The 27,666-nt window shown below is 31.0% G+C and overlaps 2 protein-coding genes across 2 annotated transcripts; both read right to left on the bottom strand.

Annotated features, from left to right (window-relative positions):
• Window positions 1-3,590: 3,590 nt before the first annotated feature.
• Window positions 3,591-4,361, bottom strand: LOC25489429 (NDR1/HIN1-like protein 13). Its single transcript, XM_013605414.3, has one exon. It carries the CDS (start codon window positions 4,359-4,361, stop codon window positions 3,591-3,593), a length of 771 nt encoding a protein of 256 aa, XP_013460868.1.
• Window positions 4,362-13,524: 9,163 nt separating this feature from the next.
• On the bottom strand, window positions 13,525-15,349 carry LOC25489428 (ethylene-responsive transcription factor RAP2-4). Its single transcript, XM_013605413.3, has one exon. It carries the CDS (start codon window positions 14,866-14,868, stop codon window positions 13,846-13,848), a length of 1,023 nt encoding a protein of 340 aa, XP_013460867.1. The 5' UTR covers window positions 14,869-15,349; the 3' UTR covers window positions 13,525-13,845.
• Window positions 15,350-27,666: the final 12,317 nt, after the last annotated feature.

Genomic DNA, 27,666 nt, shown 5'->3' with positions numbered 1-27,666 from the left:
TTTTTTCTTAATCGATCCATCACTAGTTATAAACTACTTAACAAAAGTACTAGTTTTTATTGAATATCCTCGTTAAATTTCTTTCATGTGAAAGAGGACAGTCGTAAATCGTCGTGTTATTATTATTATCATGTTCTTCTTTAAGTGGTTGTTGACTGTTGTTTTGGTAATATCCTTCGCCATATATAATTTTCATGTTACACTTGTTAGCTTATATGAAGCAGGAACAATGAGTTGGTAACTTGTATCAGGTGGCACTTGCTGAAGGTGACAGGCATGATCAAACAAGTGGACTTTCTCTAACTTCATTGATATTTATTTTTTAATTAGTGGATTGGTTGATATTATATTTTGAGTAACCCTTATGATTATGATATTTGAATAAAGAAAACTTAGGTGACTTTATTCTCAATGTGAGTACAGGTTTTCTTATTATTGGAAAGCTATTGCATTGTTTATTTGATGAGTTAACTGCATAAATATTATTGTGATGTTTTTTTTTTTTTTTTTAACTCATGAAAATATGATGCGGCCTTCTGATGTTTTGAATTGCACGTTACTGGATATAGTGATCTATGGATTATATATGGATTTGTCTTCTTACTTAATAAGCTACGATTAGCTTATATCGTTAGCCTCATTAAAATGAACACATCACATTTTTCACTAGGACTTCTTTCTGCTAAACATTTTGTTTTACCAGTTAGAAATTGTGTCTTAGTAATAGTTAGTGTTTGGGCGTCACAGGTTTTGACTTCAACCAAGCTTTGATTTCTATTTGTGACGGCATCAGGATTTGATTAATTTAGAATCAATTATATTATTATTTAAACCTTATAATTGTTTTATGTTCTTAGTGTGATTTATAAACGCGTGTTGTTATGCAATATAATTGGTTGGTGAATTAGTTCCAGGCTGTACGATAACACAACATGGCGATTTCTACAAAATTAGCTCCCTTGAAGCCATCTTGTATCAGGTACTATTGTTCCATTAATTTTGTTGAGCACTACTTTTTGACAAGGTACTTCCTCTCTTTTTTCTATCTTCATCAGTGATTTGGGCCAAGATAGCATTTATTCAATTAGTTTCAAATTTTCAATTACTAATTTTGGAGGCACGGTTCTACTTCTGCTATATATATGATAAAGAAATACTTCTGCTAAAAGGAGTGTAAAAGCTAAAGGAAGAGACTTTTAGTTGAAGTATATTGTATATTGTATAGTTAGTTTCCATTGAATATGATTGCTTATGATTAAGGACTCGTTTATTTATGATACTGATTACTTTGGAAGTTTGGAGAAATTGTTATATTTCAGATAAATCAAGGTTGGGATACTAACAAGCTCGCCAAGGGCTAGATGAATAAAAGAAGAGAACTTGCCAATCAACACGCCATGATTAAACGAGCATGGAAGCAATAGTCCCGCCATGGAAAATATAAAGATAAAACGCGGAGTTATATTCTAAAATAATATTTTCGACCTTTGAGATTTGTTTTGCAGGTTTTTTTTTTTATAAGAAGAAGAATCGATAAGTACGACCTTCTTAAAGGCGTTTAAAAATCCCGGCCAGTATGACCTTCTTAAAGGCTGCTGAGACTTTAAAAATCCCGGCCAGTATGACCTTCTTAAAGGCTGCTGAGACTTTAAAAATCCCGGCCAGTATGACCTTCTTAAAGGCTGCTGAGACTTTAAAAATTAGTACGACCTTCTTAAAGGCTGCTGAGACTTTAAAAATCCCGGCCAGTATGACCTTCTTAAAGGCTGCTGAGACTTTAAAAATTAGTACGACCTTCTTAAAGGCGACTAAAAATCCCGGCCAGTATGACCTTTTTAAAGGCTGCTGAGACTTTAAAAATTAGTACGACCTTCTTAAAGGCGACTAAAAATCCCGGCCAGTATGACCTTCTTAAAGGCTGCTGAGACTTTAAAAATCCCGGCCAGTATGACCTTCTTAAAGGCTGCTGAGACTTTAAAAATTAGTACGACCTTCTTAAAGGCGACTAAAAATCCCGGCCAGTATGACCTTCTTAAAGGCTGCTGAGACTTTAAAAATCCCGGCCAGTATGACCTTCTTAAAGGCTGCTGAGACTTTAAAAATTAGTACGACCTTCTTAAAGGCGACTAAAAATCCCGGCCAGTATGACCTTCTTAAAGGCTGCTGAGACTTTAAAAATCCCGGCCAGTATGACCTTCTTAAAGGCTGCTGAGACTTTAAAAATTAGTACGACCTTGTTAAAGGCGACTAATTAGTACGACCTTCTTAAAGGCTACTAATATTCGACCAACAAAGTCCGACCTTTTTAAAAGGTGACTGATAGTTTAACATCAACAAAACGCCTATGAAAGGTTTAAAACCTTATAAGGGCTCTAATTCAGCGAATTCATGAAAGCGAAGTCTTATTATCATAGCAAAACGATTATTGTATGAGCAAATTATCTATAAAGGCTTAACTTCGCTCAGAAATTTAAAAGGAACGAATCCTTATTAAGGAGATTAAGCCAAATTTTGATAAAGGGAGAAAAGAAGATAATTCATAAAAAGAAGCCAACGAACGTTTATGGTATGAACAAATTGCCCATGAAGATTAAACTTCATCAACCCTTATAAGTTAAGGACGCCCAAAGAGGACGCCCAATCAAGGAACAAACGATAGTCTTCTCATAAACAGAACCATCCCGCCCAAACATTTTAAAGCGTCCCGACCGCATAAAGAATCAAAAGCACCACGCCTTGTACCAAGCCTCGTGCTTGGGGGGCTGTGGACCGTCATAATATTCCTTAGGGTTAAAAGCCCTCCAGAAGGGCCAAATCCACATTATTAATCACTTCGCCTTGTTCCAAGCCTCGTGCTTGGGGGGCTGTGGACCGTCATAAATATTCCTAAAGGGTTAAAGCCCTCCAGAAGGGTCAAATCCACGTTATTAATCACTTCGCCTTGTTCCAAGCCTCGTGCTTGGGGGGCTGTGGACCGTCATAAATATTCCTAAGGGTTGAAGGCCCTCTAGAAGGGTTTAGGCGCCCTATAGAAGGGACGATGGAGGTCTGGGCGCCCCCTCCTCAGGATGCCGCCCACCTTGGCTTCTAGAAACCTCTAGAAGTCGCCCTAAACCGCCTAAGTGAGCTAAAAAGACTAAAAACCCTGCTTTCTTAGAGCTTAAGTCACGCAGGAAAAAGTCCATTAGCAGGCTATAAATAACCCCCTTGGGGTCATTCTAAAAGGATCCAAGAATCAGTCTAAAACCCTAGATTAGAACCCTAGTCTACGATTCTTAACCCTAGAATCTTTACCGTACTTTTTCTGCAAGTACAACACGTTTATCGTGAGGCAAACAAATTTGCAAACGTTTTTGCTATGTTTAGGTTGAATAGGTCTAATAGGCTTAGAACTTTCTTCATAGTTCATAAGTTTACGTTTTGTGTTATGTTAGTCGATAAGAGCAATGTATAAAGCTTATCTATAAAATTTTCAATCGCCAACAAAAAATGTATGTTGTGTCAAGATTAAGTGAATTAATATAGAATGGAAAAATCATTCAAAATTTACAACACCTGAATTTTTTCGAGCTATTCAATTGCTACAATAACTAGTGTCGTTTAGTTTGACATTGTTGAGAAACTACACGATTGTTTTTTGCCATTGTATCCACCGTTACTTGACGATTGATTCTTGCCAATGTATCCACCGTTACTTGGCATGAAACTTCGTATTTCATTGATCCACTATGCAACAATCCCATTTTCATTTGGGCTTGGAGATGAATTAATAAGGCAAATGTAATTTGCACTTTCCTTTGTTCATTCTTCACGCTTTCTTCCACCTCCTTAGGCAATTTGGTTGTTGAACCTTTTAAAGTTACGTCAAACATGGTTGAATTTTGATTGGATAGAGAGAAAGTTGGATAAGCACCTGAAGCAATTTTTTGTCTTTTTAAAGAGAGGGAAATATCACCTCCTTTATACAAAATGTCCACATTTGAATTTGGATTTTGGGCTTGTAATGTGATTTTGTATTGTGTGTGGGGTTTGGTATGTAAAAGAAACCGTTGGATAGAAAATTTTGGGTCCTTTGGCGTACGAACCATTGAAAAAAGGCTACCCAAAACAACTCCAATCAATATTACAACCGCTATGAAGAAAATCAACACAAAACACCAACAACACATCCGATTTTTCTCCTTTGGTGGAGAGCTTCGACGTTGCTCAGCAAGGCGCGCATTTTCAGGTGGTGGAACGCGGTAGATTTGGTCCTTAGGGACTTGGACAACGAAGGTGTTGCGGTTAATGTTAGGTAATTGAGGTTTAGAATTAGAATCATGCGGAGGAGGAGGTGGTGGCGGTGAGGCCCGCTCCTCCATGGGAGTATGGGGAGCGGCGGGTGAGGATAGGGTAGAAAGTGTTGATTTTGAATTGGAGGGGTGGTATTAGAAAAGAAGAGAGGGCGTAGTTTGCATGGGAAATGAAAGTACGTACTATGCATGAGAGGAGATAATTTGCGATTGAGAGAGAAAGGGGTAAAGCTTTGGTTGAAAAAGTGAGAGAATAAGAAGACATCCTAATAATAGAGTAGATTAATTAGAAGATTTAGAGCTCATTTAACGGGTCAAAGTAACTAAATAAAAGTTCCCATACATTTCCTCTAAAAAAAAGTTACCATACATGATACATTGCAAAAATATAGGGGGGTTTTCAAATCTAGATAAATTCATTTTCATTTAATATTTTGAGTTTTGACTCTCTACCTATTTATTTATTTTGGTAGATGACTCTGCATTTGTATTACAATTGGATGTATGATAGTATAATAATGATGAATATCAAAAGAAAACCGTACAAATTAATCACAAAACTATATAGGGTTAATTAAGTTTTTAGTCCCTATAAATGTTCACAGTTTTGTTTTTAGTCCCTACAAAATAAAATCACACTTTTTAGTCCCTATAAAATTTTTCATCAGCATTTTTAGTCCCTATAAAAATTATCCATCACCAGTTTAGTCCCTATAAAATTTTTCCATCAGCATTTTTAGTCCCTAAAATGCTTAAGGAAAATGTCACAGGGACTAAAAAGTATGATTTTATTTTGTAGGGACTAAAAACAAAACTGTGGATATTTATAGGGACTAAAAACTTAATTAAACCCAAGTATACATGTATGTGATAGAAATATGAAAAATATTTCATTTATCAATCGCTTTGTAACTAGGTAGTATAATGCTAACAACCTTTAATACTAACCAACGATTATGTTCTAAGTGCATTTTTTAACATTGTCCAAGCACAATTCCTATTCGCAGGGTAAGGCATATACATTTCATTAAGAAATCGGTCAAGTTTAGTTTGCTAGACTCAGAGGAGCTATGCTTTCAGGCCCCCTCAATTGCTCCTTAGGCTGAAAAAATATCCTTCATAAATTATCTGTCAAAGGAGCAATGCTTTTTTACCCTTCATTTTTTTCAAGGATACATATTTATGAAGTATTTTATAAGTATATGTAATATATGTGTATCTGTCGATTATCTTATATGTATCCAATACAATTTTTTTTTTTAAATTAAAATAATTAATTCTGATACTCCATAAGCATATATTTGAAGAGTATCAATATCTGATACGTATCCAATACGGATATGTCTTCATATATATGGAGTATCTAGGTTTCATAGGTTAAAAATAAAAAAAAAATGTCTTTTGAAAGTTATCCACCGAACAGTTTTAGCATTTTCTAGGAGGCCTGAAAGACATTGGGGGGCCAAAAAAGTAATCATCAACTCAAACTGGGATGGAGAGGCCCAATACTCTCTACACCACTAGACGCACAATATAATAAAAATAAAAAGGAGTTGATATCCGCACCCCACATATGAAGAACTTGAAAGTTAAAGGCTTTACGGTTTATATTATTTTGGACAAATCTCTTTTACTTTTGAAAGTAAGACTTGAGATTTAAGAGTGTTCTTTTTTCTACATTTAAGGTTTTAATTATCTAGGGGTTAACAATTTCCGGGTTGGTTACCTTTCGTTAATAGATGTGGTTAATCCCCCATATAGTGGCTTCAATTAGACCTTTGCACAAGTCATTCACTCTAACTTTCAAATTCTCTCAAAATGTCTTCCTTCACATCGTACACCCTCACATTCTAAATCATAAACTTTAGTTTACAATGAACATTTGTTAATGATTATACATTATAAACTATATTTTATGGTGAAAATAATGAAAAATCCTTTCACCGTAAATTACAGTTCACACCTTAAAGTTATTAAAAATGTTTACAATGATTTGAAGTCGATGGTGAACAAATGTATTTTTCATTTCTTCATTGTAAACTACATTATGCATCTGTATACGGTATACATATCATTAGTTTTTTTTTTTTTTTTTTTCTTTCTCTAAGTCACATCAATAGTTATAAAGAATTTATTTTTATATGGTGTCAGAATATGTTGTCACTTTTTTATTTGTTCAAATAACAATACTACCAATTTATAGATTAGTGTCGTTAAAAAAAAATATATTTTACAATAGTTTAAGGTGACAATTATTTTCTTTCATTTCTACTACTATTTTTTATTTTATTTTTATAAAGAGAGTATACCATAAGCAAATTGCACTATGTTGTGTTGCTTTTCTTAATTTCTTTTTGATGTGAATGGTAGGCTATGGCTATGGTGGGAGATCTTTTTAGGTCTCCTACCGTAGGAGACTTTAATTTTTATTTTTTTTTGCAAAATAAATAGAAGTCAGCCGTTAGATTATGAACCTCTATGATAGTTAGCATAAACTAACAAACATGTAATATATTTTAATTTTCTTCCTTTTTCCCCTCCTCTCCTCTCATTCTTGGTACGGAGCCTTCTTCCTCACAAACAACTGAGATTTGCAGCAACCTTTAACCCAATTCTACAGCAACAAATCACAATATGGACAAGAATTTTAGACAGTTGATTATTTTGACTGAATTAAAAATAATAAAAATAAAACATGATTCAAGCTCATCACTGCATTTTTGGGTGAGCATTTAAAGATTAAATTCAACATCATAAAATAATGATTTTTCCAGAATTTAATTTCGGATTTAAAGTGAGAATTAATAATATTAGTACATTTTAATAAAAATAATCCCCATAAAATTAAGCCCAAAAGCTTCAAACACAATCATCAATGGCTACCACTCATAGAGATTTATATTTTCAATATGTACACGGTCATCTACTTTATATCTTTCTTCCCCAAACCACTTCTTCTTCCTTTTTCACTTCCACTCAAACTCTTCAATGGGGGTTTTTCCTTCACGGCTTTCTCTCTTCATTTGTTTTCAATGCATGTGAGCTCTCTGAAAATTATGGGTGCCAAAGAACTACTTCCAGTAAGGAAGATGGTTTGAAGGATGGTGAGTGTACGGTGATGTGAGAAACCTAGAGTGACCTGGTGAAGGAGGGTAGTTTGGGAACCAAAAAATTTCACAGGAAGGATACCGTACTACCAATTGTATAATGAACAATTGAGTTTAATTTTTATTTTCCAATTTTGCATAAAAAATTTAAGGGTTAATTATGTTTAAGGTCTCTATAAATAAGCGAGCTTTCAATATTGGTCCCTATTTAAATTTTATTAAATTTTTCCTCCCCAACGTTTTTTTCGGTTTGTAAGTTTAGTCTTTGCCGTCAAACTGTGCTGACTAGGCTAACAGAATGTTGACTCAGACATGCCACATAGACATTTCAAGTGACATGGTTGCCATGTGGTAAATGACATCATATGTTTTAGGTCCCTATAAAATACCTTTTAAGTTTAGTCCTTATAAAACAATTATGCACTCAGTTTTAGTCTCTGTTAAATCTAAATTTGTTTAATTATGCTTAAACTTTTAAGATTTTGAACAATTTTTTGCACAGGTATTAAGAACATCACGAAAAGTTTATCTGCAAAAAATTATCTCAAAATTTTATTCATGCGTCCAGATTTTTTTTACTTTTATTTTGAACTTTTGTCTTTTAAAAAAATTTATATTTAATTTATTTCATGTTAAAAAATTCTAAATTTTAGTAAACGAACCTTTAGTAATGTTCTAAACTTGTATAAAAAAATCATTGAAAAATTTAAGAGTTTTTTATAAGAGCGTCGTCGGCATGAACGAGGTGGTGAAAAATCCAAACTCTCTCCTACTCTATTCACCACCTCGTTCACGCTGGCGACGCTCTTCTAAACTTCGCTTGCAAATTCATCTAAGACATCAATTTCAACAACTTAATCACACGTCAACTTCAACATACAAAAACTCAACAATATTCACCATTGAAAAATCCAGCAACTACCTTTTCGAGAGAGAAACGGAACCAGTCGATTTTCAAGGTTCGAATCGGGAAACTAAGAGTGGGAGCGATGAAGATTGAAGAGAGCGAAGTAGTAACAAAGAGAAACAGTAACACATATCTGGGTGTTTTCCCCGGCAAATTCAGGGAATGACCAGAAATATTTGTAGGGTGAAATATTTTATGGATCTGGAAGAATAAAAAAGAATGAAGGAGAGTGATAGGCTTTGACAAAAATTATGGGAAAATTTGTAACTATCCTAAACTCTTAAATTTTTCAATGATTTTTTTTTATACAAGTTTAGAACATTACAAACGGCTCGTTTAATAAATTTAGAATTTTTTAATATGAAATAAATTAAATATGGATTTTTTTAATAGACAAAAGTTCAAAATAAAAGTAACAAAATTCTGGACGTAGAAATAAAATTTTGTGATAATTTTTTGTAGATGAACTTTTCGTAATGTTCTTAACACTTGTGCAAAAAATTGTTCAAAATCTTAAAAGTTTAAGCATAATTAAACAAATTTAAATTTACTAAGGACTAAAACTGAGTGCATAATTTTTTATATGGACTAAAAACACTATTATAATTAAGTAAGGACTAAACTTAAAAGGTTCCAATTTTATAGGGACAAAAAACATATGATGTCATTTACCACATGGCAGCCATGTCACTTGAAATGTCAATGTGGCATGTCTGAGTCAGCTAACTGTTAGTCTAGTCAACACAATTTGACGGCAAGGACCAGACTTGTAAACGGAAAAAAACGTTGAGGATGAAAAATTTAATAAATTTAAATAGGGATCAATGTTGGAAGCTCGTTTATTTATAAGAACTTTAAACATAATTAACCCAAAATTTAAATCATCACGTTATGGAGTTTTTTCCCAGCAATTCTTCACAATTATTCTCATGTGATTATCTAATATCCATCAACGAGAAAGAGCAAGAGGGATCAGTGGCGTGGGAGAGAACTAATAGTTGAAAGTAATTGGGTGTTGGATGTGTATAATAAGCATCTTGATCCAAGGGTTGATTAACCTTCATCCTATGGTTTATATTCATTTGAAAACAAAACAAAAAAAAACACTAAGTCTCCTATGGTAGATGACCTATTAAGGTTGCCCACCAGAAACGGGGCGGCGTTTAAGGTAGGCAATATGGATGGGTCTCCTATGGTGAGAGACATAATTTAACTGGTTTTTTTTTTTTTTTTGACTTTGGCACATAACTTGTAAGTGTAGGTTGGTGTACTTTGTGTTACCTCCTGTAGTGGGTAATTATAATTATCACAATTATTTTCATATATTAAAAGCAAAGGTCAAATTCGGTAATACCTTTCCTCTTCCTTGCCTTTACTGGAACCGATCCTTCACAATTTCTTCATCCTTCGGTAATTAATGTTTTTATTGAAAAACAACAATTATTTATTTAAAAATTATATATTTATTACAAAATGTATAAATTTCAATGCAAAATTTCAATTATAAACTTCTTAACATGTGCAAATTTGCACATGATAGAAAAACTCATATTAAATAGCCGTAATCCTATTTAATTCAAGTATTACCAAGTTTTCTATTATTGTCTTTAGCGTTAAAATTTCTATTATAATACAAAATCATGCTTTGGTTCATCAAATTAATTAACCATTTAATAAACATCCCCAAAGAAAACTTCAATATGCAAAAAAAGGATACTATATTTTTGTTGAATATTTATTTTTCTTTTCTTGAGTTTGTGGAGAAAAATATTGATGAACTATAAAACTTTGATGGGAACATATATAATGCACGCCGATAATTTACTGGGCATTTTCATATTTTTCCAACAATGACATAAATACACTTTACGTAAATTGAAAACTTCTTTCCAAATCCAACGGCTCACAAGCAATTTAGAAATCAAAAAAAAAAAAAAGGTAGTCCCCTACGGTAGGAGATCCATTGAGATCTCCTACCGTAGCCTGAGCCCCAGAAACGGAGCCGTGAATGGTATACTATCCTCTTGAAGTAGATGGTTTTTTTTTTTTTTTTTGAGGAACTTGAAGTAGATGGTCGTTCTTTTGACTTTTCTATTTTCTCAAAAAAAACCTATAAAACTTTTGACAGATATCTACCGGAGAACTTGTAAACACACAAGTTAAAAAAACCTTCGAGAGAAATATGAAGTAAATTTTCCCTGCTAAATAACGCTTTTTTTTTTTTTAATAATAAATAACGCTATCTTCTTATCTTTAGATTGGATATTACATTGGCCCTGCTTCGTTAATAAAAAAAAAATACTTTAACCTATTCCACACATCTATCAAAGAGGGCAGATAAGAAGAGATAAGCTAAGGTATATACTAGTATTATCCAACAAACAAAAAAGTTAGCGTTCCTTAAAAAAAAATTAACGTAATCCTTTGAATTTTATTTTACACAATAAATAAAGGGTCAAATGCATCTAAATGTTCTTTTAAGTTTTTCGTTTTTTTTAAAGTGGTCTTTTAGGTTTCAAAAGTTCCAAACAAGTCATTTAAGTTTCAAAAGTCCCAAACAAGTCATTTTAGTTTTTGAATTGTTTCAAACAAGTCCTTTTAAAGGATGATGGTGATGATTCAGATGATAGCAACAAAGAGCATTATCCACCATTTATCATGACTAAAAAGATGACTAATTTTAAGTGCGTGTTAGAAACCAGATTTGGTACCAAAGATAAAATCAAGGAAACAATTACCAACTATGTTATCTACAATAAAACTTGTTTGAAACGATTCAAAAACTAAAAGGACTTGTTTGAGATTTTTGAAACTTAAAAGATCACTTTGAGAAAAACAAAAAACTTAAAGAACATTTAAATGCTTTTGACCTAAATAAAGTAATCCTTTGAGTATTTTTAGTGCTTTTCCCGTGTTCAAATTAAACTACTACTTACACCACAAAAATAAATAAATTAAAGAAATAATATTTGTAAAATAATTTGTGATAACTTTTAAACAACTTTATCTCATATTTTCATTATTTTTTTACTCTTTTTTCTTTTCTTCTCTTGATTGATTGTGACTAATAACAAGAGAAAAATAAAAGATTATTACAAAATAATTGTACAAATATCACAGCTTGAAAAATTATACTACTTTATCTTGGGTTTTAAAATCAATTCTTGCAACAAAAATCAAATAGTAAATTTATGTAGCAACTTATGATATACAAGTATTTTTTTGAGAGATATACAAGTATTTAAGAAACTGTAATTAAGTAACTTTAATTTATTAATAAAAAATGTGACTTTAATTCATTAATAAAAAAAAGAGAGAAATGCTTATTATAGCGAAAAGTTGCTTCCCGATGGTTTCCCGACATACCTGGCAAAATAGTAGCCTTTGGATTTTACATTTATTTGAGAGAGAGAGATCGGTTCTTAAAAAAAAAGTCAAAACCATGCCTCCCATGATTTCCGGAAACAAACAAATGCAAATGGCTGAACGGTGTTTCTGGACAGCTTCGTGAAATTATTCCTCATATATATACTCCTCCTTTCCTAATTATAGAGAAATGATATTTGTAACAATTTTCTCTCTCATATTCATATTGTTCTTTTACTTTCTTTTTCTATTACTTTGATTTTTGTATCACTATCTAAATCTCTTTGTATAATTTGATTGTATAAGAAGTTGTCATAATAAAGGGTTGTTTAAATAACATTACTCTTATTTATATCATCACGTATGCTTCGCAACACGAAACTAACGTGATTAATTTGCTCAGAAAGCACGAAAGTTTAATTAAATTCCATATGGCATGGAAAACAGGTTGGGTCAATGTATCATTTCCCATGAATAAAATAGAAATATGAGTGGTCTAAGTGTGTGTTTGAAAAATCATGTAGACGTGTTTATCACCATACTTGTGTTTAGCTTGAACTTGAAGTTGTATATTGATTTTTGAGAATTGCTGATGACAAATTTGATAAGATTGATAAACACTAGTAAAATATTAAAATATCTTTTTTGTAGGAAAATTTCAATAACTAACTGTCAAGGAAACTTCAAACCATAATTTTTTTTTTTTTACAAAAATCTTAAATTATCATTATTAATATTCATTGTTACTTCTTTTTAAAAAAGAAGTAACAATAAAAGCACTTTAATTTCATTCTCTTGTTTTGCTAGCACTTTAATTGTGTAATGAAATCATATATAAACAAAATTTCAAATAAAAGAATCCTCTACACGATGCTAGCAAAACAAGAGAACGAAATTAAAGTGCTTTTATTGTTGCTTCTTTTTAAAAAAGAAAAAGAAAATCATAACTTTCTTGCTTAATTCTTTAATATAATCCAAGACATTAAAAGAGTGTTGATTATGTTTCCTCATAGAATCACAATGAATTAAATAATATTAAAATCAATAAATATTAATAATGATAATTTAAGGTTTTTGTAAAAATAAAAAATAAGATTTGAAGTTTCCTCGACAGTTAATTACCGAAATTTTCCTCGATAGTCAACTGCAACCGATTTATGAATACCTTGACAGAACTGCAGAAGGGATATTTTGATATTTTATTAGAATTTCTCAACCTTCTCAAATGTGTCATCTGCAATTTTCTTGATTTTTACGTTAAAAACAATTAAAAAAAAACATATGGATACGGTGAAATGAAGTTGTGTGTTTGCTAGTTTGAATTTGGAAGAAGTATGACTAGTCATTGTGTTTTTTTTTTTTTCTTTTCAAAAGATGTTATTTCAACAAAATCACTGTGTATGTACCACCACAATTTTGTTGAAACTACCAAACATGCTCGTTGATGTGATTTTGATTTTAAGTTTTGCTAACATGTATTTTAATGAGTAACCAAATCTTTGTCTTTGCTTGTGAATTTGTTTTGCTTAGGCTAAGGTCCGCTTCGAAACTACTTTGGATTGGATTGGATTGAACTCCAACCTCCTACATATATAAACACAGGATTACAGATTACTTCTTTGAAGACAAAATTTCTGTTAATAGATGATTACTTTTTTTCATCAATTCTCTAAAGATTTTGAATAGGTTTTAATTCCTGATAGTTATAGAGTTGTAAATTTCATAGATTAAGGCTTATTAACACCATGGGTGTTCACTGATCACCGATGGATCTAATTTATATTTGATCTTAACATTTAGTTTTTGCATAAACAAAATAGAACTGCAACATAACTAGAAACTATACACAAAATGATACTACAATATTTATATTCAATAATATGAAATGCATGTAGATTACATCTCTACTAATAATAATATGAACATACATAACTAAGATTCTCCTCCAAGGCAAAGCAAGAAAAAACTCAGCTTTGAACCAAGGTAACAAGAGATTATAATACAATAATATCCTACAAGGGTAGCACTGCAATTGTCAAAAATTCCATTGCAGTAGCCACCAACCTAAGAAACTAAAACCTATATATAATATAATTATGCATGAGATGAGATGAGATGAGACCCTTAACTAGAAAATAAAAAATTACATATAAGGACACAAACTAAAAACCCTTCACAGAGAATCCCAATCAATCTCATAAGAAGGGTACTTGAGCAAATTAAAATTTTCTGAATCACCCTCCCACTGTGGTTCACCAACATCACCAAAAGTAAGATCTGAAAGTGGTGAAGAACCTTCAGAACCTTCACTCTCAGTAATCACTGAAACTGCTTCAACCTTACAACACTCCTCTGGCTCTGAATCCTTCTTCAAATCATCAACAGACTCCTTAGAAACCACCTTTGAAGAGGCTTTCGCCTTCGACGCCGGCATCTTCTTAGGCTTCTCAGCCTTCCCCTGTTTCTGCATCTCAGCTAAACCTTCACAAATAGCTTGAAGCTTAGCATCAACAGAAGAAGGAAGAGGTTTAAACTCACCAAATTCACCACCAATAATTGAACCTTGGTGTTTCAAATTTGGAAAATTTAGCCTAGCAAAGTCACCACGTAGCTTATAAGCAGCTTTATCATAAGCCAAAGCTGCTTCTTCAGCTGTGTCAAAAGTACCAAGCCATAATCTTGTTCGGTTCTTAGGTAGTCTTATCTCAGCAACCCATTTTCCCCAGTGCCTTTGTCTCACTCCTCTGTATAGCTTTGTGGGTTTTGAAACACTACTACCACCCACATGCTTCATAGGAATTGACTTTGGACTAAGAAAACTCAAAGTGTTACTAAGACAACGTTGTTGTTGCTGTTGAATTTGTTGATGTTGCATGGTGAAGTTTTGTTGTTGGATTTGTACTTGGATTTGGTTGATTTGTGATGGTGTCAAGTGGTTGAGACCAAGAAGAGAAGGAGAAGAAAAAGAAGAAGATGGTTGAGCAAAGCCTATGAAGTTTTGCTCTGTGTAGAAAGAAGGTGAAGAGAGAGAAGAAGAATAAGAAGGTGATGGTGTTGAAGATGAAGGTGAAGTTGAAGTTGAAGAAGGACTTTTGATAAAAGGTTCAAGAACTTCCATTAATTCACCTCTAAATGGATCTGAGTCATGAAATTGAAACTGTTGCATGTTACTGTAATAATTCATCATAGCTGCCATAATTTGTATGAAAAATTATAACCTGTGTCTTAATAAAATTGAAGAACAAAGGTTAATTAATTATTAATTAACACTAAAAAAAAGGATTAAATGGATTTTAAATAGACAATCCTTTAAATCCTTGGATTAAAACAAAAAAAATTAAAAAGAGCCTTAAGGGATCAAAAATAACCCTTGTGACTGATAAAAAAAAAAAAATGTACAAGTAAATATTCTGGATCTCGATTCTGAAAAAACACCTGTTTTTCGAAAAATTATTCTAAGTTTGTGACTTTTTAATTTGATTAAAAGACAAACCCAAAAATCATAAATTGAAAGACAGATGATTAAACAGAAAGGGATTCAGAGAAGCGGGGTGTGACAGAAGGGGGAGTAAAATAAAATTTGAAGAACAACAATCTAAAAGCTCTTGAAAATTTTGAAGACAAAAATTGATTTCTTTTCTTTTTTTGTGTACCTCTCGCCACTCTTGATTTTGTTTTGAGACTCTCACTCTGTTATATAGGACCTTCTCACCTTTGGTTTTGAATGTTAATTATGTAATTAACCGGGTATTATTAACTGATTGAGGTGAGCGCCAATTGGTTGGTGACGCGTGTCCTTGTTTATTTGGATAGTTGACACGTGTCCTGTAAAAAGAGACAGGTGTCGGTGTGATTAGTGTTGTTGTTTTCTTTAATTTTGTCGTAATCATGTTGACCTTATTAGTGCGCGTTCATTCCAATTGTATTAGTGGAGTATTCTCTTTTTTTTATTTTTATTTTTTTAATAATTTACTCTTAAAAAATAATGCACTATATGCACCTTTCTCTTTCCGCTTTGTATGTGGCGTTCATTGTACGCTTCCATCATTCAAATAAATTTAAAATAATCAACTAACACAAGTTGGTTCATTCCATCCTAACTTCGTTTAATTGATAAGAAGTTAATTCATACTAAAAAAAATTACCATGTCAGACATACAATCTTGTTGATAGATATTACTTTTGTCAATAGTCTTTGAGTAGTGAGATATGGTACATCGATAACCTTTGAGTTTGAGCATATGTTTAATATCACGGTGTGTTAGTTAGAATTATGATTATTTAGCGTAATTGTATGAAGATACAAATGTTAATTATTGTGATTATGGCATACTTAACATAATACATTGAATCTTGTTTTTTCTATCAAATATTTTTTTAAAAAATTGGTATCTGATTTAACGATCAATTTAAGATCTGTTTGGATTAACTTATTTTAAAATTTATGCAAATAAGTAAGCATTAACATATTATTTATAAACTTGTTATGGTAGTTTATATAAAAAAAAAACATTTTATGAATATACAATTTTCATTTATAAAATAATATAAAATAAGCTTTTTTTTTTATAAGCCCAATCCAAACAAGCCTTTGAGAGATTAATTCTACCTACTATGACTTTGATTTTAATATCAAAGAAATTTAAATTAATTAGCTTAGAAGTTTCAACTTGTACTATATTATTATGAAATGTAAATCTACATCGGTTCAACTAACAAGCAACAAATAATTCATTTTTTAAAAAGTGAGAATTGAAATCAGAAATCGTAAATGAGAAGATAATATAAATTTATGAGGAGGACGTAAGTGTCCCAAATGAGAAGCGGGCAGCCGTTTTATCTTTTTTTGTTTGTGGCTCAAGAGTTAGTAACAGTCTTTAATCAATAAGTCTTTTGTTTATTTGTTTAATTTAGAATCAAAGCCACTTATACTCAAGCACTATATCTTTTCCTGTAATAAACTAGACTGGAAAGTTCTATCTTGTAGTTATAAACAATTTAAGATTGTTAGGTCATAGGAGTATATCAGTGCTAGTGGTTTTTGAGTCCAAAAAAAGAAGGAAGAAGGATCTAGACAGAAAAATAAATAAGAGAGATGACTTTCTAACATTAAAATTTTGATAATAATTTAGATAGTTAATGATCATTAATTAAGCACGTAGAAAAACCCGTGTATTGTACCCAAAAAGTTGTTCATATTACGGTTGATACAGGTATATACACAGAATAGGAGATTGATACATAGGCATCAAAATAGAGACGTTGGTTGATCTAAAGTTCAAGGAAATGAAATTATTGTGAAGGTATGATGTCATGATCACATCTAAAGGGGAATAAATTACTACATTTTTGTGTACATTTCAATATCTTCAAATTTTGTTGCGTATAATATCCAAAATTCAATTATTTAGAGGCATATATTTTTTTGGTAAATTTTGAATTGATGATTTTGCCTTCATGGTATCTGTATCAAATACAACTAATTTTTGAACCAATTGACTATATCAATATCAAAACAAAAAAAATCAGTTATCAAATTTTTACTTTAGTATATTTATTAGTGAAACACTCTATTTAGAATGATTTTAGACCTAATGAAGAAGTAATTTGACTAAAATAAAGTTTTAAATTGAATTTAAATGTGTCTCCTTGGTGCGTTTTGGTAGCTTTTCACCGGTGGTGGTGGTTCCTTCTGTTTAATGGACATGTAATGCCCGAGGCTGATGAGGGCGGGGAGTGGTTCGACTGGCTTATTGGTGTTGACTTCAGACTTTAGAATTTGGGTAGAGTAGTTTATGTTCTTAAAAAAAAAAATTAAAACAAATGTCAATTCTATTATACACTTCCTTCGATCTCAATTATAAACAAAAAATCAATAAGTTTAATAAGATATGATGTGAGTTATTGATCTAATTTTGAAAAAATATTTGTGCACATGATACAAGATCATTTTCTTATAAGTTATAAGCTCATGAAAGTAAGTTATAAGTTTATATAAATCTGACAATTGCTAAACATATATTTTTTAATCATACAAACTTATAAATTGTATATCATAAACTCAATTTTACATATATCAAGCAGAAACTATACTCCTTCTAATCTCTATTATAAAATTATAGATCAGATACATCATTTATTAAATAAATTAAAAAATAACATTTCTCTTTTAATACAATACACATCATAATCATAATAGTATATACCAACAAACTCTCACGCATCCAAAGTAATGCAAGGTGGGATACCATTTGTCTGACCATCATAAATTGAAATGGTCAATCCAGTTCACTTTTATTTTCATCCCGTCGTGATGAGGAATGGATGAGTTAAGTTGATCCGTTTTAAATGCTCTCACATTCACAAACTTCAAACAATATGTCATAGTATCAATCAATTTAATAAATACTTAGCATCTATTTAATAATCATCTCCGTGTATAATTGCATTATGCACCATCCATACTTCACGGTGGTGCACGTTAAACCACGCCCGATGAACAGATCAACATGTTTATTTTACTAAACAAATCAATATTTAAAGAGTTTTGATAATTTGTGCCCTAAGCACATGTTTAAGAATTCTATAAGAATAGTTTTAAACTGAAAAACATAATATTTTAACTTTTAAAAAGTTAAATGCATCATTTTCATAGTACGTGTATTGCACGCATATGGCCAAATAAGATCAGTTGGCTCAGACTTTACAAAGTAGCAATTACATGAATTTGTTGAGTTTAAAGTTTTTAATTTATCCATAAATCTAACCTAAATAGCTACTACAGCTTAGCAAGAGATTTATCTTGCTAGTATAAGCAAAAAGTGAATGAGTAATGCAAGAAGAATCTAAATTAAGAAAAAAAATGTTGATGGAAAATTATTGTGGCAGTTACTTAGTGGGGTCGAGTAGATGGAAAATTATGACACAAAGTTACTGTTTAACCACCACGGGAATGAATATCAATCAAGCAAAGCAAGAAAATAGAAACTAGGAAGTAAAAATCAAAACTACAAAGTCCAAATTTTGTGGTGAAGAATTTATTAAGTTTGTCATTTTGTACCCCGATTTTCAACAATTTGAGCTGGAAAGGTGGGAAGATTGAGTCAAGTGTGTCATTGATTAGAATGCTTGCGTTGTTGAGAAGTTTAGGCATTGAATATTTTGGACCACTTTGCAAATTGAGTAACAAAGCCAATGAAACCATCGTTTTCAAGTCACGCCAAGAGATATTTCTATCTGCTTTGGTGGGGGCGCAAGTTACTCAAATTTCAACTTTTTTTACGGCATCGCACATGCTTCCCATGTATAATCATGATTCATATTGGGTCCATATACATCATTCTAGTTCCACCACTCTTTTTTATATTCTCTTTTGAGTTCTCAAAGCCTTACAAAGAGGAGAGCAAAAATTGGCTTTTAATTTTCATTGAATGGTTTTGGTTGGGATTCCAAATCTAGACATGGGACACTAAACCCCATTGGTGAGCGTTGGCGGAAGGAGATAACCAACCTTAAACGATAACAAGATTATAAAAAATACAGTAATTGTAACATATCAATGACTTATATTGAAGTGGTCCAAGTTGAACCAATATACTTGGTGGTCTAAACTAAAATTTACATGTTAGAAGACGGTGAGTTTTAGCATGGGGCAATTGTCAAATTGCCCCAACTTAGATCAATTTTATTTTATTTGCTATTGTATAACCTTATACTTGCTCAAAAAAAAAAAAAAATACTATTCAATTATAATTTAACTCAAATTAATTTACTTATGAATATGTTATTTTTTAATCTCCCGTTTAAAAATCTAATACATCCAGCCCATTCTTAATAATCTTTTTAATTTGAAAACATAGTGTTAATATTTTTTTTAATTTAAAAACATAGACTTGATTAGGTCTGGGATAAAAAAAAATGTCGTAAATATATATATATATTTACTATATTATTTATAAATAAATCAATTTAGTTTGTATATAACTTTGTAATATTAATCCCTACAACAAAACTTTGTAATACTAATTAGGGTTGAATAATTTTTTGATCCTTATAAATATAGCAAATTTTTTTGAAGAAGTTAAATTAGCCCACTCAAATTGATATAGGGAGAATCAAACATGAGACCTTGAGAAGAAACACACTCCAAGATCTCAAGCCAAAGAGACATGTTTTTGTCCCTCTAAATTAGCTCACCCAAAGTGACATGTTTTTGTCCCTCTAAAAAAACACAGCACACAATTTTAATATTAGTTAAAAAGGGACAAAAAATTTTGGTCTCTATAAATAAGACGAATTTTATTTTTAGTTCTATAAAAATGACATGTTTTTGTCTCTCCAAAATATTTTAGTCCTTATTAAATTAAAATTAAAATTGATATATTATAATTAAATAAAGGTATAAATTAGAATATAAAATGTAGGATGTACAACTAATAGCAAATAAAACAAAATTGATTTAAGATGGGGCAATTTAACGATTGCCCCCATGCTAAACCCCGCCGTTAGAAGAAATCTTTTTGATTAAGGAATCTTAGAGATAAAGTTTGGATCGATTTTTAAGATAAAAAAATCGATTTTGAGATAATCAACATTATTGATCAAGGAATCTATTAAATGAAATTTGTTTTAAAATACAACTTGCTAATTTTGTCTTAGCAAATGATGCAAACTTACTTCTTTTAGTATTCTAATTATCACTCAAAGGACCGTCATTAACATTTTTCTAAAAAATTTATCCATTTTGAACATTAAGATGTGTTTGGTTTTGGTGTGACAAAAATTGATTTTAAGACCTTTTGATTTGATTTAATCAAATTGAATGCGTTTTAATTTTGAAAGTTTTTGATTGATCTGATTATAATTATAAAATTTTTAGGGATAAATACGTTTTTGGTCCCTATAAATATATCAACTTTTCGTTTTAGTCCCTCTAAAAATTTCCTTCAACTTTTAGTCCCTATAAAATTTTCAATCTTTACTTTTGGTCTCTCGTTTAAAGTAAACTCATGTAGAATTCATATTTTTAAATAAAATTTTGCAGAAAAATGTATAATATTATAAGCATCTCTCCCAAAAAAAAAATTAGAATTTTTTACCAAAACATGAATTAAATATGAATTTTTATATTTTTGGTGGTAAAAAATTCATATTTAATTCATGTTTTGTTAAAAAATTTCTAATTTTGTTGGGGAGTGATTTTTACAATATTCCATAAATTTATGCACAATTTCATTGAAAAATACAAAAATTTACTTAAAAATAGGGACCAAAAGTAGTGATTGAAAATTTTATAGGGACTAAACATTGATGGAAAATTTTTGAGGGACTAAAACGAAAAGTTTGTATATTTATAGGGATCAAATACATATTTAACCCAAAATTCTATCACTACAATTGTAAACAATTTTGACCCAAAATTTAATATATAATACTACGTTAAAAATTAACGTCTATGAATAACAATGATTGATTATGTTTGATTCAGTTTTAAAAAGGAAATCTGAAATTCTATCCGATACGAGCAATTTTCACCAATAACATCTAATGATATTCAATTTTGTGCAGATTTTAATTTTTTTTTAGATCAATTTATAGTTCTAATTTATATTGATTTGAATTTAAACACACCTAATCAATATTATATAACCCCTACAAAAAATATTAAATATATTCTTAAAATTTTACTTCCTCCGTCCCATAATACATGCCACAGTTGACCCTATTATGCATGCCAATGCATAATTTTGAGCTTAAATATCTTGAATAATATATAAGAAAAAATTATGAAAATTTGATATTTTGAAAATATTCATCGAGACGAATCTAACAACATTTTATATGATATTATTTATCTTTGTATATTAGTAGAAAAGTATAGTTAAAGTAAGTTAGATCAAAATTGTACATTTTTAAATGAGTTATCTATTGCAGGACGGATGGAGTAAAAGGTTGGAATGTTTCTCAAGAGATAGCCTAAAGTGACGTTTCTTTTTGTCATTCAGCTCTTTTCACCTCACGTCCACAACTTTCTCTTTGCTATTTTTGTTTTGTTGTTTCACAAGGAAATGTAAACCTTTTTAGTTTAATTTATTTAAATTATAAATTAAACTCCTTGTGGCGTGTGAGTAAACAACTCGATTTAGAATATTGACAACACACAACTCGTTTTCTCGATCAGTTGGTTTCATTAGTTAACAGAGATACTATATATTACGAAGCATGTCGCACACGAAAGCCAAGAATGTTAAAGTGTCTCATTTTAACAAAAGCAAGGAGAAGTTATTTACCAGTTTTGACGAAAATCATAGGTAGCAAATGCACTGAATTACACTTTCGTGTATTTCGTTTTTTCCAAGTTTTTGTAATACTTATATCATTTTCTTTGTTAACATTAGTGATTCAGATATATGCTTGAGGGACATGTTGTATGATGGTAGGTGGAACTTGTAAGGCTTTGATCCAAACTTTTCTTACTATTTGAATCCATTCTATCTAGAACTAATAAAAATAATTGAACTATTTGGCATATCCATTGAGCGATTAACAAATTCATATCCAATTAAGAGAAAGAACAAAGAACAAAGCTTCAAAAGCATATGAAAGCAAAAACATTTTAAAGTTTCAAAAGCCACAACATTAACCATTTTGTTCCACAACGCTATCATATTAGCACAACAGACAACCAAGTCACTATAAAATAACACGCTAAATAAGTAATGTATCGAGTATGAAAAGCTAAATGAATTCAAATTGCTACAAAATAATGTAATTATATTTCAACTTCCAATAATTTGCATATAGAAGTAACCTTGATCAGTAGTATGTCATACCCAAAGCTATTTCAGAGAGCTTTGCACGACAACGAAATTAAAAGTTGTCCGAACCGGAAATAAAAAAAAAATTAAGAACATAAAAAGAAAAATCATTTCCAGAACGGGAGAAAAAATTAACCGGAAACCTTCACAAAAGGATTCCGGAAAGAATTATCTGGAACACGAGTTTTCCGATAACTTCCGGAACACATTGCATGTGGTTTCCGGAAATCAATCGGAAAGCTTTGGTTAACACGATTCAGTGAAGGATTCCTAACCACTAACCCAGAAAACCTTGAAAAACCTAGCAAACACCAATCATTGATTCATTGTTTACCGGAATTGTCATCTCAAGAACACGATTCAGTGAAGGAAAAGTTTAAGAGAAAGAATAGAAACGATGGATAGAACATAGAACTTACTCTTTGTTGGAAGCGAATATTGATTTTTCCAGAAAAAAGTTTGAACGCGTTGAACTGCAAGCGAAGGGTGTGTGGGGGTGAAAAGTGAAAGGTTAATTTTGTTTTGTTTTATATAGAGGGTAAATTGGATAGTTTGTGTCAAATGTTGGGGTAAAGGTATAAATGTAGGGGTGTGGGGTATAACGTCCTGATACCACTTGACATTATTGGTTATATTCACCAGCTTCCGGCACCTAATAACTTGGAGTTACGGCTTCACGATGCATGGACTTGGAAGCATGTCGAGAAGAGTGCATATACTTGCTCGAGTGGATACTATATACGGGCTTTTTAAACAAAATAAAGATTGGAATGCTAATTGTAACATGAATTGGCTCTGCCATCTTCGAGTACCAACAAAACTCCAACACTTTCTTTGGCTTTGTTATCACAATGATCTTCCTATTAATGCATGTCGACATCATTGCAACATGGTAACTTCTCCAAACTGCACCTGTTGCTCTTCACCCAAAGAGAAAATCCTTCACGACTTACATGATTGCAAACATTCTAGAGATTTTTGGCTTCGCTTGAATATGGGGCGTTACCAACACTTTTTTCTCCCAAACCGATGTCAAGTTTTAGTTTTATGAGATGACATATGACATCCCCTCTATTTTGTTTGTCACAAGATTATGGCATGTTGGGTGTTGGAGAAATAATGCTATTTTTTAGGATCAACGTTGACGTACTCATGATGTGGTGCGGAATACATTTTCTTTAAATGATGAATGCATTTATTACTATTAAAATCTTGGGATATATCTACACTCATCGCGTTTCTTAGCTCAATGAAGCTCCCTCCAGAAGGTACTATCAAACTCAATGTCAATGGTAGTTTTCTCGAAAGCTCTGGGTGCTTAAGTTTTGGTGGTAACCACAATGGAGATTAGATGGCTGGCTTTTCTCACTATGAAGTTGGAGGTGATACTTTGCTGGCTAAGTTGCGTGCTATCCAGACGGGTCTTTAATTTTGTCACAACAAAGGCTATAACCACATTATTCGTGAAAGTGACTGCTTGAAATTTTTGTCACAACAAAGGCTATAACCACATTATTCGTTAGAGTGATTGCTTGAAAGTGGTTGACCTGATTGTTGTTGATCGTGATCATACCTTGCACACTTATACTACTAACATCCTTTTATATTAGAGATGCTTCACATGGAAATGGTAACACTACATTGGTGAATGTTCTTAGGGAACATAATATGAATAAAGTATGATCAAATTCAAGGTGCTTTACTCATTGAGGGTGTCTTCACTTAATATGGAGTCTCGTATCCTAAAAGATAAACTTAAAACTTTTTTTTTCTTTTTGTTTTGCTTCGTTATTTTGTAAAACCATCCAAAAAAACAACAACAACATAGCTTCTATAATTTAAAAGCTCAAAATATAAGAAAATTGCATTTTCATTGTAGCAAATCAATATTTTGGTTCTCTCAAAATTGTAAGAGTGAGACAATTTAATCATTCACATTTGCGAAAAAAATTTAGTTCCATAAAACTAAAAAAAAACTTGATCAATTTTAATTTTGCTATCAAGATTAATGAAAGAATTATACACACACTACAAAATCATGAAATTCTAATCTCAAGCATTCATAGATTTCCCTATCATTTCTAAACATGAATAATCTAATCAATGATAAAACAGATAAAAACATCAAGCACAAACAAAAAACACAACTCATATGAATTCATTGAAGCAACCTGTCATCAAATCACAAACCAAGAATTTTCTTCTAGTTCAAGTCATCCTTTAACGAGGGTTAAGTTACCCATGAAAAATAAGCAAAAGATAAAGAGTAAAGAAGAGTTACACGAATGATCTGTGAACAAAAAACGTAGAAATTCTCCATTAGCACATGTAAGATGATAATTAACTCTTAAAATGGAACCCTAACACTTGTTCAATCATAAGAATTGACCCTCAAATCTCGATATCTAACTCTATTGAAAGGGAATCAACAATAAATCAAAGATTAGAGTTATAATCAATGACTACCGTTCGAGAAATTGAAAAGTTCCAGAAAATTCACTCAAATAGATTCAAACAAAAAGAGAGACCAAAAGCACGTATAGATGGAATGAAATATCAGCGAAACAGAGCCCGGAGAAAAATGTCTAGTTGATCAACAAATGAAAGTATAAACACCTTATTGAACTCAAGAATACTTTATTCAAAACAACACTAAAAGCAACTTTAAATTGAAACAAACAAACTAAATGAGTGATTTCAATTATAAAATTAGTAGTATCATTTATTAAAATATCTTTATTAATTGTAGTTAGTAGAATACTTAAATTGAATGAAATTTATTAAATAAGACATAATAGTGGACAAAATAATAAATGTTGTATTGATAATCTAAAATGACAATTATTTTGAGACAAAAAAAAAAGGTTAAGAGACAATTATTTTGAGACGGAGGTAATAAAACTTATTATTCGACTCGAAGAGCCAACAAAAGTTAAACCATATTTAGGGGTGAGAATAGGCTAGGTCGAGTTAGACTTTGTAAGGCCTAAGCCCATCATGTCGAAAGTTTTAAGACGTAAGCCTGGCTTGCGGCCTATCATAGACTTACTCTCTGAAGGTATGATACGACGTGCTAGTCTGTTTAAAAGTCCATTTCATACGAACATTTTTAAAGAAGTAATGTGATTTAAGTTTAAAGAGACTAGTGAACTAATATATCAACGAAATTAAACTTTCTTTTGGTATTTAACATGAATTTATAGAGAACTTGATTAAATACTATATCAAATTTCAATTCTAGTTTATAATAATACATTTAAATATGCGAGAAATTAATATATACTAATAAGCATAAATTACTAAAAATAGTAATGGATTAATAATTTAATTCAAAACACAAAATATAATATTATAATAAATAATATTATTCATATATATTTAAGTTGACCGGTCTAATAGGCCTAAGAAGTTTTTCTAATGTCATGTGGTTTGCTCTTTTAAGTTAAATAAGCTCTTAAAAAAAATCTAAGTCATATCAACTACTAGTACATATATTAAAAAGCTTTGCTCAGACAAAGTTCATTTTAAAATAGCTTAAATAGGTCTTTCGTCCCTGCAAATATAGGTCATTTGAATTGTCGTCCCTGAAGTTACTAATCCTTCTAATCTGTCACTGCAAATATTAATCATTTGACTTTTGGTCCTAATTAGGTTTTTTTTTGCTGAGGTGGGCTGTCATTAGCGACATGGTGCCCATATTGCAAGTGATGATTGAGCGAGGTGGTTGGGTTAAATAGGTCTTTCGTCCCTACAAATATAGGTCATTTGAATTTTCGTCTCTAAAGTTACTAATCAGATGTAATTAGAACCATTTTTCAAATGATTAATATTTGCAGTGACATATTAAAAGGATTAGTAACTTCAGAGGCAAAAATTCAAATGATCCATATTTACATGGACGAAAGACCTATTTAAACCTTATAGAATTTTCCTTGTGGAAGTATTGTTGTCAGTCATGCTCTCACACCTCCATTTGTCATTGGTCATCAGTTTACCATTAACAATCCTCCAAATAAACGACTGACTAGAAAATTCATTTGGGGGATGATTTTTTAGAACAAACCAATTCCAAGAAACCTGATGAGAATAGTGACTAACTAGAAAATTGAAGTCATGAATTCCAACCTGTAGCTACGTATAGGTGACCAACAAGGATACCCATATGAGGTTAGAATATACATCATTTATTTAAGAGAAAAAGGAACAAAACAAAATTCTCTCTTCTAAAATAACTTACCTAGTTGACCATTTGTATAAAGTAAAAAAAATGTATAAATGAAAAAAAGAGAAGAATATTTTGACTAAATTACCATTTTCATGTATTTGTGTTTTCACTTTTATCTTCAACGTAGAATAGAGGATATTGACTTAAGAGTTATGCAAATAATACTATTAATTAGACGGTACAATGAAAAAAATATACAATTAATGTATGGTATTGAAAATTGAAAAGAACAATCATTTGAAGACATTTTTTTTTTAAGAGTATAGGAATTGCAGTATGATTCTCATTCACTCAATTCTAGTCATAAAATTGGACCAGATCAAGTAATTTTATTGGTTAAACCATAAATAAGTTAGGTCTCTATACCATTGACTTAAAAAATTGATTGACTTTCGAATTAGTAAAACTTTTGTAGAATTAAATAAAATTTGTAGAAGGCTTAAAGAATGTCCCTAAGTACAACTCATATGCTAAAATAATGTAAAAATATTTGATATGTCAGAGTATAGTTTTGAGCTGCAATTTCACATTTCTCGGCTCTTGATGTGCACGTGTGAATTTCGACGCTAAATTCATTGAACTTGATTATTTAAAAGGAGCACACTTTAAGGTTTCAAACAAACACCAAGAATAAACCAACTCAAGTGGGTTCATAATTGTGATCATTCTTTAATAAAGATGTGATGATTATGATCGATAGACAGTTTAATTGTTATATCATATCTTTCTAGATGCGAAGTTTTTCAATAATTTTTACTTTAAAAAACTTATTTTTACATGAGCAATTCGATATAGTTAAGTGAATTCGATATGCAATTTAAACATTTGACAAACTCAAATATTTCAAATGCCGACATCAACACATTTGACAAAGATATTTGTAATACTTTAGATATAAACAAAAAAAATCATTTGCGTCAACAACCGACAAATCCTTATGAGAAGACGTGGC

The sequence above is a fragment of the Medicago truncatula genome, chromosome 3 (genome assembly GCF_003473485.1).
Source record: "Medicago truncatula cultivar Jemalong A17 chromosome 3, MtrunA17r5.0-ANR, whole genome shotgun sequence".
In the NCBI taxonomy this organism is placed as follows: Eukaryota; Viridiplantae; Streptophyta; class Magnoliopsida; order Fabales; family Fabaceae; genus Medicago; species Medicago truncatula.
The sequence above is the reverse complement of the archived record's forward strand: the minus strand, read 5'-3'. Positions and strand labels throughout refer to the sequence as shown.